This window comes from Alligator mississippiensis, chromosome 16 (assembly GCF_030867095.1).
Source record: "Alligator mississippiensis isolate rAllMis1 chromosome 16, rAllMis1, whole genome shotgun sequence".
Taxonomy (NCBI): domain Eukaryota; kingdom Metazoa; phylum Chordata; order Crocodylia; family Alligatoridae; genus Alligator; species Alligator mississippiensis.
The window spans coordinates 20,377,933-20,394,611 of record NC_081839.1 but is presented as its reverse complement, the minus strand read 5'-3'; the positions used below and the strand labels follow the sequence as shown (position 1 = coordinate 20,394,611).

The 16,679-nt window shown below is 54.3% G+C and overlaps 1 protein-coding gene across 10 annotated transcripts in view; it reads left to right on the top strand.

Annotated features, from left to right (window-relative positions):
- ROBO3 (roundabout guidance receptor 3) overlaps nt 1-16,679 on the top strand; it is a 283,680-nt gene that overhangs the window by 195,834 nt on the left and 71,167 nt on the right. For all 10 annotated transcript variants that reach the window (XM_019490162.2, XM_019490161.2, XM_019490165.2 and 7 more), the window contains exons 3-6: nt 12,621-12,778; nt 13,652-13,772; nt 14,992-15,130; nt 16,170-16,297. In XM_019490162.2, the coding sequence (XP_019345707.2) occupies nt 12,621-12,778; nt 13,652-13,772; nt 14,992-15,130; nt 16,170-16,297 (546 nt within the window). The remainder of the gene's footprint in view (nt 1-12,620; nt 12,779-13,651; nt 13,773-14,991; nt 15,131-16,169; nt 16,298-16,679) is intronic.

Here is a 16,679-nt window from a genome sequence, read left to right as displayed (position 1 = left end):
AGATATCAGTGTCATGGATGCCCTTTAGCTCTAGCGTAGGGGCCTGTGCTGTGACAGTGCTGCATCCAGGGTTCCCCACCACACCTTACTGCAAAGAATACATGAGAGGCCTGCCAGGTCTCTAATCCCTGCCCCAGAGCCAGGACCTATCCTTCCTGCCACACCATTCCCAGGGTCTTATTCAGCTGTTCCTCAGTTCACAAGCACCTGCCAAGAGGATCTCTCAGCACAGCATCCCCCTTGCATTTCTACATGGATATTTGTGGTGACTGTGGGGCTCTCTTGCTAAGGCCACTTCAGTCTCTGAACCTGTAGCCATGTTCCCTGCATGCTCAACAGAACACTCGGTGCCACTGGGGTTCCTGTGGAGAGAAATGTAAATCCCAAAATCATGGTGCAGGAGGTGGCAGGTGTAGTTATTCCTTTGGGGATTGTCCTCTGAGCTCATCAAGGTGCACCTTGGACAAGAACAAGCAGGGAGCAATGTGGTGGACCTCTGCCCACTTTCTGCAAGGTGGGTTATGGCAGGAGTCGTATGTGGGGAAGGGGGAGGCTGTGAGCATGGGGTTTGTCGAGTGCTTTGAGTGGGAAGCAGAGCCCCGGTGTCTGCACAACCAGTACGAAGTGGGGTAGCAGAGGGGGCTGGGCTGGGCTGGGCTAGTTATTAAAGGTCCCGCATGCAAACTGTATTCAAAGCAGGAGAGGTTGTTGCCATTGGCCCCTCCTCCGCACAGTGCAGGCACATTGGCCTGAGCCAGGTGTCAGCAGCATTTTTGGGCCGAGTGCCAAAAACCATGCAATCTCAATTTAGATGTTGGCATGCCAGGGGTGGATGGCAGCACAGCCTTCCCCACTGTCTTCCCAGAGGTCGCCACCATCAACAATGAGGAGGGGATGAGGGGAGAGAAGAGGAGGAGAGTGAAATGAAGAGCGGTAAGTCTGTTTTGCCAAAAAAGCTGTAGGCTTCTGCCATTCCTTTTTGCTGCGGGGGACAATTTCAAGGGAGCCAGGAAGGGAGGAAGGAGTGGGGGGAGGAAGAGGAAGCAACTGCCCCTCCACGCAGGGGCTGGGGTGGGAAGGACAGGGGTGCCAAGCGGGGCAAGGGAAGGCTCCTGCTGCCCCTCACCTCCGGGCACAGAATCCATGCCCCTTAGCCCCATGGGGCTCTGCATGTGTATGCAATGTGTATGGGTGTGTGTGTCTAATTGGGGGGCAGCTGGGAGTGGGGCGTACACCCCACTCCTTGCCCCCAGGGGCAGGGGCTATACCAGGACCCGAGTCTGAGATCTGCTTCCTGCCTGCTCCCCCTGCACACATGCACTTACACACACACACACGGAGGTGACAGTACAGCAAGGTGGGTGTGGGGATGAGAGCAGGGGCCTATTTGAGGGCTGGTAGGCAATGGCTGCAGGCAGCAGGGAGCACAGCACAGAGACGCAGCAGGTCTTCTGCTGCCTGTCCTACCTCTCCACCGCTGCCATGTGAAACTCTTGCTATGGGATGGGGGAGGGAAGGAAGGGGAAGGTTCCCAGAGCCCAGGGTAGAGCAGCACCTGGGGTGGGGGCGGGAAGGGTGTTAGGGGCTGGGTCTCTTCCCGGTACTGCAAGCATTGACTCCACTAAGTGCCTCAGCCACCACTGCAGTTCTGGGAGCCAGAGCTGCTGCTGTTGCAGCTGGCACCTTCTGCACAGGGGAGGGTGGAGGGTGAAGAGTGGGGAGCACCAGCTGCACTGCTCCCGACCTCTTTCCCCGTATCTGTCCTGAGGTAAATGTGCTGGACCCCAGTGCACCAGTTGCAACCTCCTGGCTGCCTGTCACATCTGGCCTGGGCTCTGGGTGCTACTGCCTGCCACAGAGCCCAAGCTGCTTGCAGCTTCCCCATCACCTGCTGTGAGCAGCCTGGGCTCCATAGCCAGTGGCAGCTGCCCATAGTCCAGGACAGCTGTAACATGCCCAGCAAACTGGCCTCATGTGTCATGGTACGACACGCATACTGGGGTTGCCAACCCCTGCCCTAAACTATGATTGTGTTCATTCTTGCTGGCATTCTTCAGGCCACCCTGGGGTCTGCGGGGAAAAGCTGCCTTGTCCAAGCACTGGCGGCATTGTGCCAGCGGTATCTTCCCAGAGGACAAGGGATATGGGCTTTCACAAACCCAGTGACCTCTTTCAAGAACAGGTCGTCACTTGGCCATATGTCTAGGGTTTAGTCACTTCTGCCTGTAAGGGCTCCAGATATTTCCTGCCTAGCCCAGCTTTCCTCAGGTCTGTGCTAGGGATGTTGCTGTGTCCTGTTAACAGTGTTTCCTAGGGTGGCAGGGGCAGCCAAAGCAACAACAGGTGCCCTACTCTGGCGGCACAGCTGGACCTCCCCTGCCAGAGCAGCTTAGCTGTCTGCAGGGTCCCAAGAAAACTGCTGCTTCCTCTCGATTTGCACAGCCAATTAGCAGCTCATGCTAATCACAGCCAGGCTTTGTTAAGCTATTTGATTAGTACTTTGCATAATGAACCCAATTAGGAAATTCCCGTCACTTATAATTAGGGAGAGAAGCATCTTGAGTGGCACTCAGTTCTGCTCCTCAGGGAGAACTGAATCCTGAACAAAGGGCAGCCAGCTCCCTGGCCTGCCCATCCCTTCTCTCCTCCTCCCTGACTTCTGGGGCCTGGAGACCTCCCAGATAAGCTTAGCTCCCTAGGAACTTCAAGAAGATTCTGCGGGTGTCATATATGGCACATTCCTGCGTGAGCACTGTCCCATCCCCTGCACCCACCAAGGGTCTAGACACAGGGCAAGTGTTGGATGACATGTGAAATGAAGCCTGCACAGATCTGGGGGGCTGTCTGCAGAGCTCATCTTGTCCTCTGTCCTAAGAGAGTCCTGAAGTGGGGACTTTACACCTTATTACAACTTACACTGTGAGCCACACAAATATTGATGGGTGTTATCACTAGCTGGAGTTTGGAGCAGTCACATTTCAAACCAGCAGGAGCCTAGAGGATTGAAAAGTAAGAATCACTCCTCCCCACACCCCCAATCCAGGCTTCCCCCCTGCCCTCCCTCTCCTCCTGCCCCCAGGGTTTCCCCTCTTCACTCACAGGGTTTCCCTCTGGGGCCCTGCCTCCTGCCTCTCCTCCCTCTTCTCTGAGGGCATTACTTACTTGTGGCTACCAGCACTCTGTCCCAGGGAAGCAGACAGGGAAGGGTTAACCTGGGTGGCTGGGTTGCTGCTCTTCTGGCCCAGTCAGCAGCAGCTGGACAGGCAGGTTAACCCTTCCCTGTCTGCTCTCTGGGCCAGACATGGGCAGCCACAAGTAAGCAAGGCCAGTGGGGAAGTGGTGGTTGTGGGGTGTTTACACTAAAATGTAGCTTAGAATGGCCAGTCTGAAGCTCTCCAGGGTTGCTCTTGATGTAAGGAGATCCTTGTGGCTGCACCCCATGCTTTGGGGATCATGTACTCTGCCTCTTGGCATTGCTTTGGGCTGAACACTGGAGCATTGGTTGTGCTGGGTGCAGCTGTCATTTCCTGGATATTACCCCTTTCAGACCACTGGCTACCAGGTGCTCATTTATAGAAACAGCTGGAAGGCTTAATGCAGGGCCTTTTTGGGTCAGTGTACCCTCAGCGTCCAGTCAAGAAGGAAGGCATCCCCCAAAGTCCAGTCGACAAGCAAGGGGAGGTGGGGGGTCCCCCAGCAGCCGAGCGGGGGGGAAGGGGGTCCCCATGGCTGATTGGAGAGCCTGCCGGTGGCAGCAGAAGTGCCAGCAGCACAGTGGCGGCAGCATCCACTGCCAAGTACCCCCTGAGGCCATCCCAGGTACCCCCAGGGGTATGCGTACCCCCGGTTGAAAACCCCTGGCTTAATGTATAAACCTAATTTGCACTGCTGAGTGGTAGAGATGAAGGGGTTTGCTGTGTGTGAGGGAGCCTGGGAGCTGGATACTAACAGCTGCCAATTGCAACCTGCTGTTTTCTGCTGGATCTCACCCATGGAGGCTGGGGTCCCAAGTAGCAGTCAGATCAGACAGTGATGGCTAAATGTTTTCACAGCTCAGAGAACCCAGGAAGACTCTGATCAAAGAGCTGATGCATAGGGTCTTCAACCCTGGGGCTGACTGCCCACAGTTGTCATATGGGAGCAGAGTGGTGCTGTCACCTGTGTGACTCATGCTCCAAGCTGCTAAGCAGAGGGACATGGCTTTCCATCAGCCTAAGTGCCTTGTCCAGTGTTGCACAGAGATGAGCCAACGCAGATACCAGACATCATTCTTACTCCCCTTCTCTGCAAAGCTATTTATTGCACTTGCAATCTAACTTGCTCCTAGCTAGCTGCCACTGGCCACAGCAGCACAATGCCATGCATCTCGCTGCCTGGCCCACCTGGCAACTGGACACACATGGCGGCATGCCACTTTCAAAGGCTGCAATGAGACACAGAGGCGTGGAGCAGGCAGAGCCCAGCTTGCCTCGTAGCTGCAGCCCACCCTTGCCCCATTCAGGCCCCGCCTTGGCTCCCTGGTGCCATGACTGCAGAAGCTGCTGGGCTCTTCCCAGGGATTTCATAGATTTCATAGACATTAGGGCTGGAAGGGACCTCAAAAGATCATCGAGTCCAGTCCCCTGCCCAAAGGGCAGGAAGTTAGCTGGGGTCATAGGATGCCAGCAAGATAACCACCAAGTTTGCTCTTGAAGGTGTTTAATATGGGCGCTTGAACCACCTCCGGCTGCAGGCTGTTCCAGACCTTGGGGGCTCGGACAGTAAAGAAATTCTTCCTTATGTCCAGCCTGAAACGGTCTTGAAGTAGTTTATGACCATTCGACCTAGTCATCATCCCTTGGGGCGCTCTGGTGAACAAACGTTCCCCCAGATACTGGTGGTCACCCCTGATAAACTTATACGTGGCCATCAGATCACCCCTGAGCCTGCGCTTTTCCAGGCTAAAGAGCCCCAGGGCTCTCAGCCTGTCATCATGGGGTCTGCTTCCCTGACCTCTGATCATGCGCGTGGCTCTTCTCTGGACTCTCTCAAGCTTCTCCACATCCTTTTTGAATTGTGGAGCCCAAAACTGGAAGCTGTACTCCAGCTGCAGCCTCACCAAGGCCAAGTACAAGGGGAGAATGACGTCCCGGGATTTGCTTGAGAAGCATCTATGGATGCAAGCCAGCGTTTTGGTCACTTTACTAGCTGCAGCATTGCACTGCAGGCTCATGTTCATCTTGTGGTCAATGATGACCCCCAAGTCTCTTTCTTGCATAGTGCTAGCCAACAGCACCGCTGAGCCTATAAGGATGCTGTGGGTTTTTCTTCCCAAGGTGGAGAACCTTGCATTTATCGGCGTTGAACACCATCAGATTCTCATCCGCCCACTTGCTGAGCCTGTCCAGGTCAGCCTGGATCACCCGCCTGTCTTCTGGTGTGGATGCTTTGCCCAAAAGTTTGGTGTCATCGGCAAACTTGGCCAGTCCGCTTCTGACTCCAGTGTCCACATCATTAATGAAGATGTTGAACAGTATGGGTCCAAGGACAGAGCCTTGGGGGACCCCACTGGTCACAGGACACCACGATGAGTGACTTCCATCAATTACTACCCTCTGGGTCCGACCACGGAGCCAATTTTCCAGCCAGTGGATCGTGGAGGACCCAAGGCGACAATTGGCCAGTTTCTCCAAGAGGTGATCATGGGAAACCAGATCGAAGGCTTTTTTGAAGTCAAGATATATGACATCAATCTCATTTCCCTTGTCCAGGTGATAGGTCACCTGGTCGTAGAAGGAAATGAGATTGGTCAAGCAAGACCTGCCCGCAACAAACCCGTGCTGGCTATCCCTTAAGATGTTGTCGTCTGGGATGACTTAAACAGGGTGGGGGTCCTGGGGGCTCTGGCAGCACAGCTGAGGCTGGAGCTGCTCCAGCTCTGGGCCCCCCTGGGCATTGCGGGGCTGGGGCCAGACCGGGGCTGGTGTGGGGAGGCAGCCAGGGTCAGTGCAGGGCTGGGGCGTAGTGGATCCCTGCCCAGTACCAGCCCCAGTCTCGCTGTCTCCTCCCTCATGGCCCTTTCCCCTTCCCCCACCCCTTCACCCACAGACTTTCACAGGGAGGGAGGAGGAGGAGGGCAGTGAGGAGCAGAGCCTGGCAGCTTGGAGAGCTGCCTCCAGCTGATTAAGTTTGTTGTGGGAGAAGGGTTGGGGGGAGCAGCTCCCACTGCTGTTTGAACCCCAGGAGGGCAGTGGGGGTGGGGAAGGGGGGGGGGCGTGTGCCCCCAGATCTGTGTAAGGTAGGTCAGGGCGGGGTGGACAGGCTGGAGCCAGGGCTGCGCTGGGCTCTTCTTGCCGGGGGCTATGGAGAAGGCTGCAGCCACCCCAGATTTTGCCATAGCTCCCTCCCAGTGCCGCCGTGCAACCGGCGCAGCCAGCCCTGGCTCTTCCTGGCACGTGACGGGAGGCAGGGGTTGAGCTGGGGTTGTGCTGGGTGTGTGACCGCGGTGGCACTGGGAGGGAGATATGGCGAAATTTGGGCTGGCTGCAGCCCCCTCTGTAGCCCCCACCTAGAGCCCAGCCCCTGCCAAGAAAAGCCTGGCGCAGCCCCAGCCCACAGCTGCAGCCCACCCCACCCTGCCAGATCTGGGGGGCACATGCCCCCCCCCCCCTCCATACCGTGCCAAGGTGCGCGCAGCAGCAGGAGCCACCCTCCGCCGAGCTGCGGCTCCATCCCACGTCCTGCCCTGTCCTGGCTAGGCAGCTCCTTCCCCTGCCTCCTCCCTCACCGTGGGGGGGTTGATCTGCCCCCTCAAGCCCCTTCCCTCCAACCTCCCCTTCCACCACAATGGACTTGCTAGCAGGAGGCAGCTCTCCATGCTGTATCAGAAATCGAATCAGTATTGACTGATATGCCTCCTTAAAAATCAAATATCAGTATTGGCCTCAAAAATCTCTATCGGTGCACCCCTAGCCTATTTCACAGGTGGCAAAGGTCCGTAGGACCCATCTTCTCAGGCCTTAGATCCTGCCTTACATATTTTCCACAGGGCAGCGATGTTATGCAGGGACCACGCTGACAAATAGGCCCTGGTTGTGATGGTCAGGCCCTGGCCGGAGCTGTCTGAGAGAGTTCCCTGACTGAACTCTGCCTGAGATGACTAGGGCAGCTCGGACTTGCCTGGGTTAAGATCTGCCTGTAAAAACAACTTTCTCACAAAGTCTTTCCCCACCTGTAGCCTGAATCAATGCTGCAGATATATAGGTCTGGGATACAGGGACCCCCACATTGCTCTACGTTTTGTACAGTGGTCTCTACCCTGGGGGCTGAGGAATAAATGAAACCTATGGAGGGCAGCTGAGCTGAGTGAAGCTGCAGGTTCTTTGCCCACAGCTTGGATACTGTCCTACACTCCTAGCTGTACTGTGAGGAGTGTGGCCATTTTCCCTTTCAGGCATCTGTTGGGAGTGGTGTTCAGCAAGCTTGTGCATCTGGCAGCTGGCCTGCAGTACCCAGCTAGTACTACCTTCTTTGGAGGAAGGGCAGGCACTGACGATGGCAGTGGGATTACCCCTCAAGAGAATGGGATGAGGCAGCTGTGTTCAGATCCAGCATGCCAGCTGACTGGGAGGCTGGCTGGGTGGGGGGAGAGAGGGTATCTAAGAGGAGTTTGTCCTGGTGGCTTGTTGGGATGGCGGGGAGTAAGTGGGACCAGCATTTAGGGGAGAACACTGATAGGAGAACATTGATCAGAGGGGGCCTGAGCCCCACATCCAACAGAGTCCTTAGTTAGGAGGCGACCTCCTGCCCAGACAGTGAGGATGGAGGGTGTTTTGTGCCAGATGAGGACCTTGCTGCCACACAACACGGTGGGGCTGGCGAAACTGTTTTCTGGATCAAGGTAACTACAACAGCCCATAGAAGAAGTCTCTCGGCACGGCTTACAGGGCTGAAGCACTCTCCTCAGCACTGGCACTAAGCGCGTCTCCCTGCTCTCTTGGAGTATCTCATCCCAGCCACCGGGCAGCTGGAAATCCATCACTACAACAGCTTCAGGGGACTTGTGTTGTAGGGAGACAGACCCAATTTAACACTTCATTAAGGATATACCAGCCATTGATCTAGATTATCAGGGTTACTGCCAGCTAATTGCATCTTTCTATACTTATTAATTATATTGGGAAAATGGAGAACAGCATTCAGTGTCCTGCTATATATAGAAAAGCTCCAGCAGAGATCTAATTACTGAGCCAATTATTTAGGGCACTAGGTAAACCATTAACACTTCCTCTTTAGCAAGGGGCTAGCTGCAGAAGGGCTGCACATGTTTGAGGTGGGGACTTAAACACTTTCTCCCTTGTGCCGTGTCACAGAGATGGTATGGCACAGTGGCCAGGGGATCTCCTTCTGTCCTGGGCCCCTATGGAGCTGGGGGAGCTGGAGCTCTGTGGAGATGCAGGGGTGAAAAATTGGCTGGGATTAGCTCCTTGGATCTGTAGCACCCAGGCTGGAGGTGATATGGGGAAGGAAACCTTCTCCAGCTACGGTTCTCCAGGTTTGCAAAGGGTGGGAAGAAAACCTATTTCAGGATCAGCCCTGGCAGAACCCCCTCTGGAACAAGAGGGGGAGTGCATGTGCACCTATGTACTTCGTTTCCTACTTCATCTTTTAAAGAGCACAACTCTTTGTCTTGCACCATTGGTGAGTATGCGACTCTCAGCAGCAGTGAGTTTGGTCACACTCCTCTATGGGTGCATAAATATTTAATAAGCAGCACACCTATGTTTTATTGCTCATTATTGGGATAATTATTTCAGAGTATTGTCCTTAGATACAAATATTTATGGTGTATTGCTCTGGCAAAGATAATGGCTTATTGACAAGCTGTTAATGTCTGGTAAGGGCTGGGTCTGGAGAAGCTTGGTCTGCTTGCTTGTCTTTGCACCAGGGGCTCCAGGGAACATCCCTGTCTCATGCCCACCTCCCACAGATGGCACTGGGGAAGGGGCTCTGCTTGCCTTGGCCATGTGACCCAATGTTAATCTTACCTCTGTGGTTGGCGGTGTGTCCTCTCAGTGCATCATACACCCTATTTGCCTTTCCAGCACTTGGCACCTCTGACTAGCAGGGAGGTCCTGCAGTGCCTCTGCCTCTGTCTTTGCCTGGGCTCATACAGTGCTTGCAGATGTGTGGGGATGCTGCTCCAACATGCTGTAATTACAGTGCATCAGAGCAGACTTGATTAATCGAGTCTGCTGGAGCATGTTAATTAGTGCGATCCAGTGTCTCGAGTATTTTGTGTCCCTGTACTTCAAAATGGTGGCAGGAGTGTTTTAACTAAAGCTCGTCAAAAAAGCTTTTGAGTGCCCCTGCTGCCATTTTGAAGCACAGGATGTTGAATACATGAGATGCTGCGGGCGTTTTAATTAGAGGGTTCTTAGAGCTGCGGTAATTCAATTGCATCCCCTCCTCCATACCCAGAGCACAGGTAAAGACACCCATAAACTTAAACTTGGCTAAATTAATTGTTCTCACTGTGAGGGCTGCTTAGTAGGGCTGTGCAAAATTTCAACAGGTGTTTTGTTGCGAAGCTGTTTCAACATGTTTTGAGCTCAAAACAGCAAAATTGAAATAAAATAAAAGGCTTCATAACAGCTTTGAAATGAAACGAGGGCACTTGAAACGTTTCGAAAGTTTCAAAACGTTTTGCGTTTTGAAGTCAGGCTTGCTGCAGCTAAACAGAAACTAAGGAGAAGGAGGGGGAAGAGCGGGGAAGGACTGCTCTGATATTGACAAGTCATCTAGCTCCCTGTTCGATTCACCAGCTCTCTGATCGCTTCCCCCAGCTCTCTGAACATTTCCCCAGCTCTTTCCAGGGGGGTGCAGGTCCCCAATCTGCATACAGGGTTTCAGCAGGCTGCCACTGAAACTGCAGCAACAGCTTGCTGAAACCCAGCGTGCTGATCCAGGGGCCCAAGCCCCCTGGGAAGAGCTGGGGGAAGCCATCAGAGAGCTGGGGATTCGAACAGGGGGCTGGAGAATCAAATCAGGAGCTGAGGGAATGTTCAGGTCCCTGAACATTCCCCCAGTTCCTGGTTGGATTCCTCAGCTCCCCAATTTTTCTCCCAGCTCTCTGATCGCTTCCCCCAGCTCTTTCTGGGGGGCGCAGTCCCCTGGATGACGAGGGATGACAGCAGACTGCTGCTGCCAGTTGGGACCGGTGCTGGATGCAGCCTGTGCCAAGCACTGGGAAGCCTGGTGCTGCTACTGGCCCCAGCCAGCAGTGGTAGCATGCTGCCATCCTTTGCACAGATCTGGGGACCCACACCCCCTCTGAGGGCTGTGGGGCTGTGCCAGATTCCTCCCAGGGGTCGTGGGCTCCTGGATCTGTGCACAGGATGACAGCATGCTGCCACTGCTAGCTGGGGCCAGCGGCAGCACCAGGCTTCCTGGTGCTTGGCATGGGCTGTGCCCAGTGCTGGTCCCAGCCAGCAACGGCAGCCTGCTGTCATCCCGCATGCAGATCCAGGAGTCTGTGCCCCCTTGGAGGAGTCTGGCACAGCCCCACAGCCCTTCTGGGGGGCATGGGACCCCGGATCTGCATGCGGGATGACAGCAGGCTGCCGCTACCGGCAAGTAATGCGAGTTTTGCTTTGAACCATTTGAGGTGCAGCTTCTCAGAAGCCCCTGCACCTATCTCCTTGAAACGTGGCAGGCTTCATGCCCCTGGAAAGGGGCTACCATACCTATAATTTCCATCTGAATCCGGCAAGAAATGACAAAGTTATAGGCATTTTCATGTTTGTCCATTATAGCCTATGGGCAAAACGTCTAAACGTGTCAAAACACCAAAACAGTTTTGACAAAACAAAATGGAACAGTGCTTTGAAACGTCAAAACAAAACAGTGTCCCTTTGAAACGGCAAAATGGAAGTTGAAACAAAATGGTGCTTTTTTGCACAGCTCTACTGCTTAGGTGTCAAGCAAAGATTCCTTCCCCTCTGCCATGTATAGCCCCTGACAGTCTGGTGTGCAATAAAGCACCGACATTTCCCTATAATGTTTATAAAATGCTGAGGTGTTTGGTGAGTGCTGAGCGACTAGAACACAGCTTGGAAGAGGATAATTAGTCCTGCTGCAGCAAGTGGGCAACGTCAGTGAGAGCCCACCCAAGCCATTAATGATTCAGAGGGTCTGCATGGGAGTATGCTCAGGCAGGCCAGGCAGCATCATGAGGCTGATGACTGTGGGGTCAGGCACATGGGTGGGTCTGCCCTCAAGGAGGGTGCTCCAGGTCCTGCAGCTGGGAAGACCATCACCAAGCCTCTGGCTGGTGCCTCAGCCCAGGGGGAGCTGGGATTTCTTAGAGCTGTAGGAAAAGTGAAAGGCTGCCCTGGAGCAGCCCTTCTCAGGTCTGACACATGGGTGTTCTGAAGTCTTCATCATTCCACCCATGAGGCAGAGAAGGGCAGACCCAGGGATGTTGCTGCTTCCTTGTTCACCAACTTCTAGGCTCCTCACTGTGAGCTCTGTCACCTCTGTGCACCCCTCTCCCTCCCCCCATGCAGTGGATCCCCCAGCTGCAGTTTTGGCCTTTCCCTTTGATTGTCAGAAGTTGGGGTCAGAGAGTCTCTTGTAGTGCCCTCTGTCTGGAACCCTCCCCCAGCAACTAGCACCCTCCTGTCTTCTGCCTCCACATCTTTTGGTGGGGTGAGATGTTGCTGGATGTCCATGGGGACTTCTGGATGTGGTCAGGCCGTTTGGTTGCATATTTGCCATTCAGGTCCAAGTCCAACAGCAGAGGTGCCTATAGGCAGAGGTTGAAGGGGGAGGGGGAAGGGGCTGTGTGTGTAGCTGCTGTACTGGGCATGTTACAGCAACGCCAGCAGAGGTGGGAGAGGAGCTACTGACTCCTGATAAATTGGTGCAGAGGCCAAGCAGGAGAGATGATAGACAGTTAGTCTTGGTGCCCTATCACATCTGTGTGCAGCCAGGGTTTGGCTGAAAGGAGCTAGCAACCCCGTGCAGGCAGCTGTGGCATCCTAAGGGCCAGTGCTCAGAGCAGTGAGTCAGATGGGCCCTGAACCACACCTGCCTTGCTGGGAGTTCTCCTTGTACCCTGGGGCACTGCTTGTGAAGTTTCGCCTTTTAACTACTAACAGCTCCACTGGGTCTGAAAGGATCTGTCCTGAGTAAGGCATCTGGGAGTTTGACTACCATACCCACTTTCCTGGCTGGCTGTGATCTCTGTACAGGCTGCCAACACTGGGCCCAGATGCCTCCCAGCTCAACCCATGTCAGACATTAGATTTGGGCACACTGGGGAATTCCTGCCAGGTGGTGTCTCCTTTGGCAATGGGATTAGATGCCAAAACCCTGCTTGGTGTGTCTCCCACCAACACCAAGGAGGAAGTGTCCTCGCCTCCACTTGAGTGTGCCCCAAGCTGTACACTTTGCTCACACATCCAGCTCACTGGGCAGTGGGTGGCACCAGGATAGCAGGGGAAGTTCAGAGGGAAGGTGAGGGAGTTGGAATAAAACCAACATAGCTGTTTTTGGAGGGAACCCTGGCCCTTGATCAGGCATGGCCCAGTCTACCCATGGTCAGTCCCTTAACTCATGCTCCCACCTTTCCCTTGCAGTCCTGCGCGATGACTTCCGTCAGGCTCCCAGTGACGTGGTGGTGGCAGCTGGTGAGCCTGCTGTGATGGAGTGCATCCCCCCCCGTGGGCACCCCGAGCCCACCATCTCCTGGAAGAAGAATAGCATCCGGATCAGTGATAAAGATGAGCGCATCACAGTGAGTCTTTGCCTACTGGGGAGCTGCAGAAACTGGGGGTGTTGTGTCTCTAGGTTTTCAACACTCCTGGCTGGAGACAGCCTGAATCTCAGCAGGGTCTGAGCAAGGGGAGTCCCAAGGGCTGGACTGACTCCAGAGGACAAGGCCCCAGAGCAGTAGCACATTCACTATGTAGAGCTCTGCTCTGCACATATTGAAGGCTCAGAGTGCCCCGGCCAACAAGGGCTGAGGGCTGACCCCACCAGCATCATTGCCAGCTCAGAGCTGGGAAAGGAGATATTTACACTCTACTTGACAAGCTCCACAGTGATTGCAAGAGCCTGGCACTGCTTGGTGCTATGCCACCTGTGGTTTACCCCAGCCTGGTGGCAGTTGCCTGCTAGAGAAACACAGACAGAGAGAGACCTGCTAACCCAGCCAGTGCAAAGTCTGGGGGGGGGGCAGTAGGGCCAATATTAACCAGCTGGTCTCAGGAGGGGCAAAGCCAAGTATCTGCATCCAGGTATGTAGATTTTCAGGCTCAGCCTATGTTTGTATGAGATGAGGACAGACTCTTTTGGGGTGTCCCTGCCCTGGCCAGATCAGTGGGTGCCAAAGATCAGCTCAACAGCTGGGCCCCCTAGTGCATCTAACTTGCATGCAGCCCCCTCAGTGCCTCTCTGTTCCAGAGGGCAGCCACTGGAAGAGAATTGTTGGGTGACATGGAAGGATAATGTGTGGAGGGTAGGAAAAAGCATCTGTTTTGAATCTGGGTGGCAGTGAATGGCAGGGACCCTCTGCACAGACAGCTAGTTGGGGCGGTGTGTGACATCAGTGTGGCAGCAATGCTGCCTAGCTGGCTTAATCTAAGGTCTCTCTTCTGTATATCTGTAGATCCGAGGTGGTAAGTTGATGATGTCCAATACCAGGAAAAGTGATGCTGGCATGTACATCTGTGTGGCCACCAACATGGTGGGGGAACGGGACAGCGAACCGGCTGAGTTGGTGGTGTTTGGTGAGTATTAACCAGGGTCAGTGCGGGGTTAGCAGTGGTGGGGAGGGACACATGGGGTCAGTGGCTCCAGCCTCTGCTCCAATGTTGTGGCCTGCTGGGTCCCTGACCCTGGCTGGACCACTCTCTATCTCTCTCTCCCTTGAACTGGGCCCCTGACCCTATATTGAGTTCAGCTCCCTGAATCCCTAACTCCACAGGGCTGCTATTTCCAGACTCCAACTGCTTGGCTTTAGCCCCATGCAGCCCAGTGGGTCCTGGACCCTTTCAGGGCTCTCTAGCCATAGCCAGAGGCCTTAGCCTCTCCTACTTCAGAGTGCCTCCCAGGTACCCCATCCATGGCCTCCACACAACCAGCAGGAGTTCTGCCCTGAGCAGAGGTCAGGGCCACACTGACTTTTAGTAGGCTGGGGCTCCACTCTTTCTAGTCACATGGCCTCCACCTTGCCCACAAGTTTCTAATTAGTCTAGTACTCAGCCTACTCTTAGGTGCTGCAGCCATTGCCCTCTCACCTGCCTAGAGCCCTTTCTGTCTGTGCTCATGCAGCTAGCATGCCAGCAGCCCCCCACTGTGCTTTAATTCCTATCTGTAGCTGTCACTGGCTCCTTACTACTCCGCAGTGGGCCCTTGCTCAGCTGCCTATCTAATTGCAGCTCAAGTAGCAGGGGTTAGGGAACATCCCTGCTCCAAAATGAGTGCCCTAACTCTGAGCACTGGGGTTTCCTCAGTGGGGCTCTCTCTTCTCCCCAGAATCTGTTCTGAGAGAAGTCTCTCAAAACTGCTCTTTGTCCAAGACAAGTGTAGCCTTGGATGAACTGGCATTTTCCATCCAGAGGCTCCTGAGCAGCTGCACTCAGGAAGGGGAGGGATGGTGGCATCTGGCAGGTAGGATTGGAAGCACAGAATGTGATAGATGTGGATGTCCACCCCGTTTGATCCCTTCCTTCTGTAGCCGGAGCCTTCTGAATGCTGTGTACCCCAGGCCTCACAGGGAGGCCAGAGGTCCTTGAGGGGTGGGTGAGCTTGGCTGACTAGCAGAAGTGGACTCTGTTCTGATGGAGGTAGGAGCTCTCATGTGTGCAGTGTGCATCCCCTGAGTCATACCTGGAGGCTTGTAAGGGACCCAGGAGGCTGCTATGGGGAGGTTCTGCAAGAGAGCTCAGCAAGCTACTCAGAATGAATGTTTCTGACCTTCAAGCCCTTTCTGGCCTGTTTTGGCAGAGCGCCCCACGTTCATCAGGAGGCCCATGAACCAGGTGGTGCTTGCTGAGGCCACTGTAGATTTCCACTGTGAGGTGCAGGGTGACCCCATGCCAACGTCCCGCTGGCGCAAAGAGGAAGGGGAGCTACCGCGAGGCAGGTAAGAGCTGAGGAGCAAAGCCCTTGGCTGGGATTACTTTAGAATGGTTTTCTGTCTGCCTCAGGACTAGTATAAACTGATTGGGAACTTGTTTAACTTACCGGAATAAGCTGCTCTTAACCAGAATCAGGGCCCACATAATTCTGACTAACTCCAGCTAGCATGACATGGCAGATGAGGCTGACATGCTCTCCACCTGAAGCTGACATGTCCTCCACAACTGCAGCAACACAATACAAGTGGGGCATCTCCCCTCTGCTTACCCCAGTGCAGTCCTAGCCAACAGCCAGCACCACCACTGCTAAAGCATCTACATCAGTTTGCAGCTGTTCCAGTTGACACCATAGGAAAAAACTTGTGTAGCTTTCTCTGGCAGAGCAGCCCTAATGCCAGGCTGCAGTGGGTTCCATGAAGTGGCTTGGCTTGCCTTGCCTGGTCAGCTTAGTCCTGGTTCTCTGGCTAAAGCAGCACCACATGACCTTGCAGGCAGCTCCCATCTACACTGCGGTAAAGGGAAGCCACTCTTCTCTGAGGGAGAGCACCTGCTCCCAGCTCATACCTGTTTAACTGGTTGGTTGGAAAGCATTAGTTGAATCAGTGCATGAGTGGGTCAGAGACTTGGCCTGACCAAGAAACTGTCATGCTAGCTGGGCAGCACCTGTCTTCCCTGGGTAGGACGAGGTTGCCCAGGATCTCAAGTTATCCTGAATGGGCACCTCCCTGGGCAGGGGGGTGAGCTTAAGAACAAAAGAAGTGCCACACTGGGTCAGACCAGTGGTTCATCTAGCCGAGTATTCTGCATCCAATAGTGGCAGGTGTGGTTGCTTTAAAAGAAAAGTGTTGGACCAGGTGCATCTAAAGTGATCTATCCCCTGTTTATTACCCTTCCTGGTATCCACTGTTGTTGGTTTAAAGATACCAGAGGGTCTCACAGCAGCACGGTGTCCTTTACAGGGGCTTCAACATTGGCTCCGGGGCTGTGGTATCATCCCTTGAGGGCAATACTGGTGCTGACAGCACCCTTGTCTTTTACTCCAAGGTCAGAGATCCAGAATGACAACACCTTGCGGATCAGCCGAGTCAGTGCTGAGGATGAGGGAACCTACACCTGTGTGGCAGAGAACAGCGTGGGCAGATCAGAGGCCTCTGGCTCCCTGACCATCCATGGTAAGGGCTCCTTCAGGTCATGAGATGAATGGTATCAGCTCCGAGGTTGTGAGATCTGGGAGCATCCTGTGAGGCAGCTGAGCTCATTCCCTAAGGCTGGCAGGTGTTGGATATGAACTCGCTTCCAGAACTGGAAGCTGGCAGGAGTGAGGGTGATAGGTCAGGCTCCCTCCCTTAGCAAACTTCAAACACTGCCAAGATGCATCTCAGAACAGCTGAACACTAGCAGCTGGTAGTTACCCAAAGACCTTTTACCAGTGAATGCATCTTGTATGTCTTCTTGCAAAGAGATGAGCCTGTGGGATTCCTGAGTAAAGCGACTGTACATGGCTGAGAGGGACTGATAGATGCTTCCTTAAGCTTCTTATCCAGGCCAGGCCAC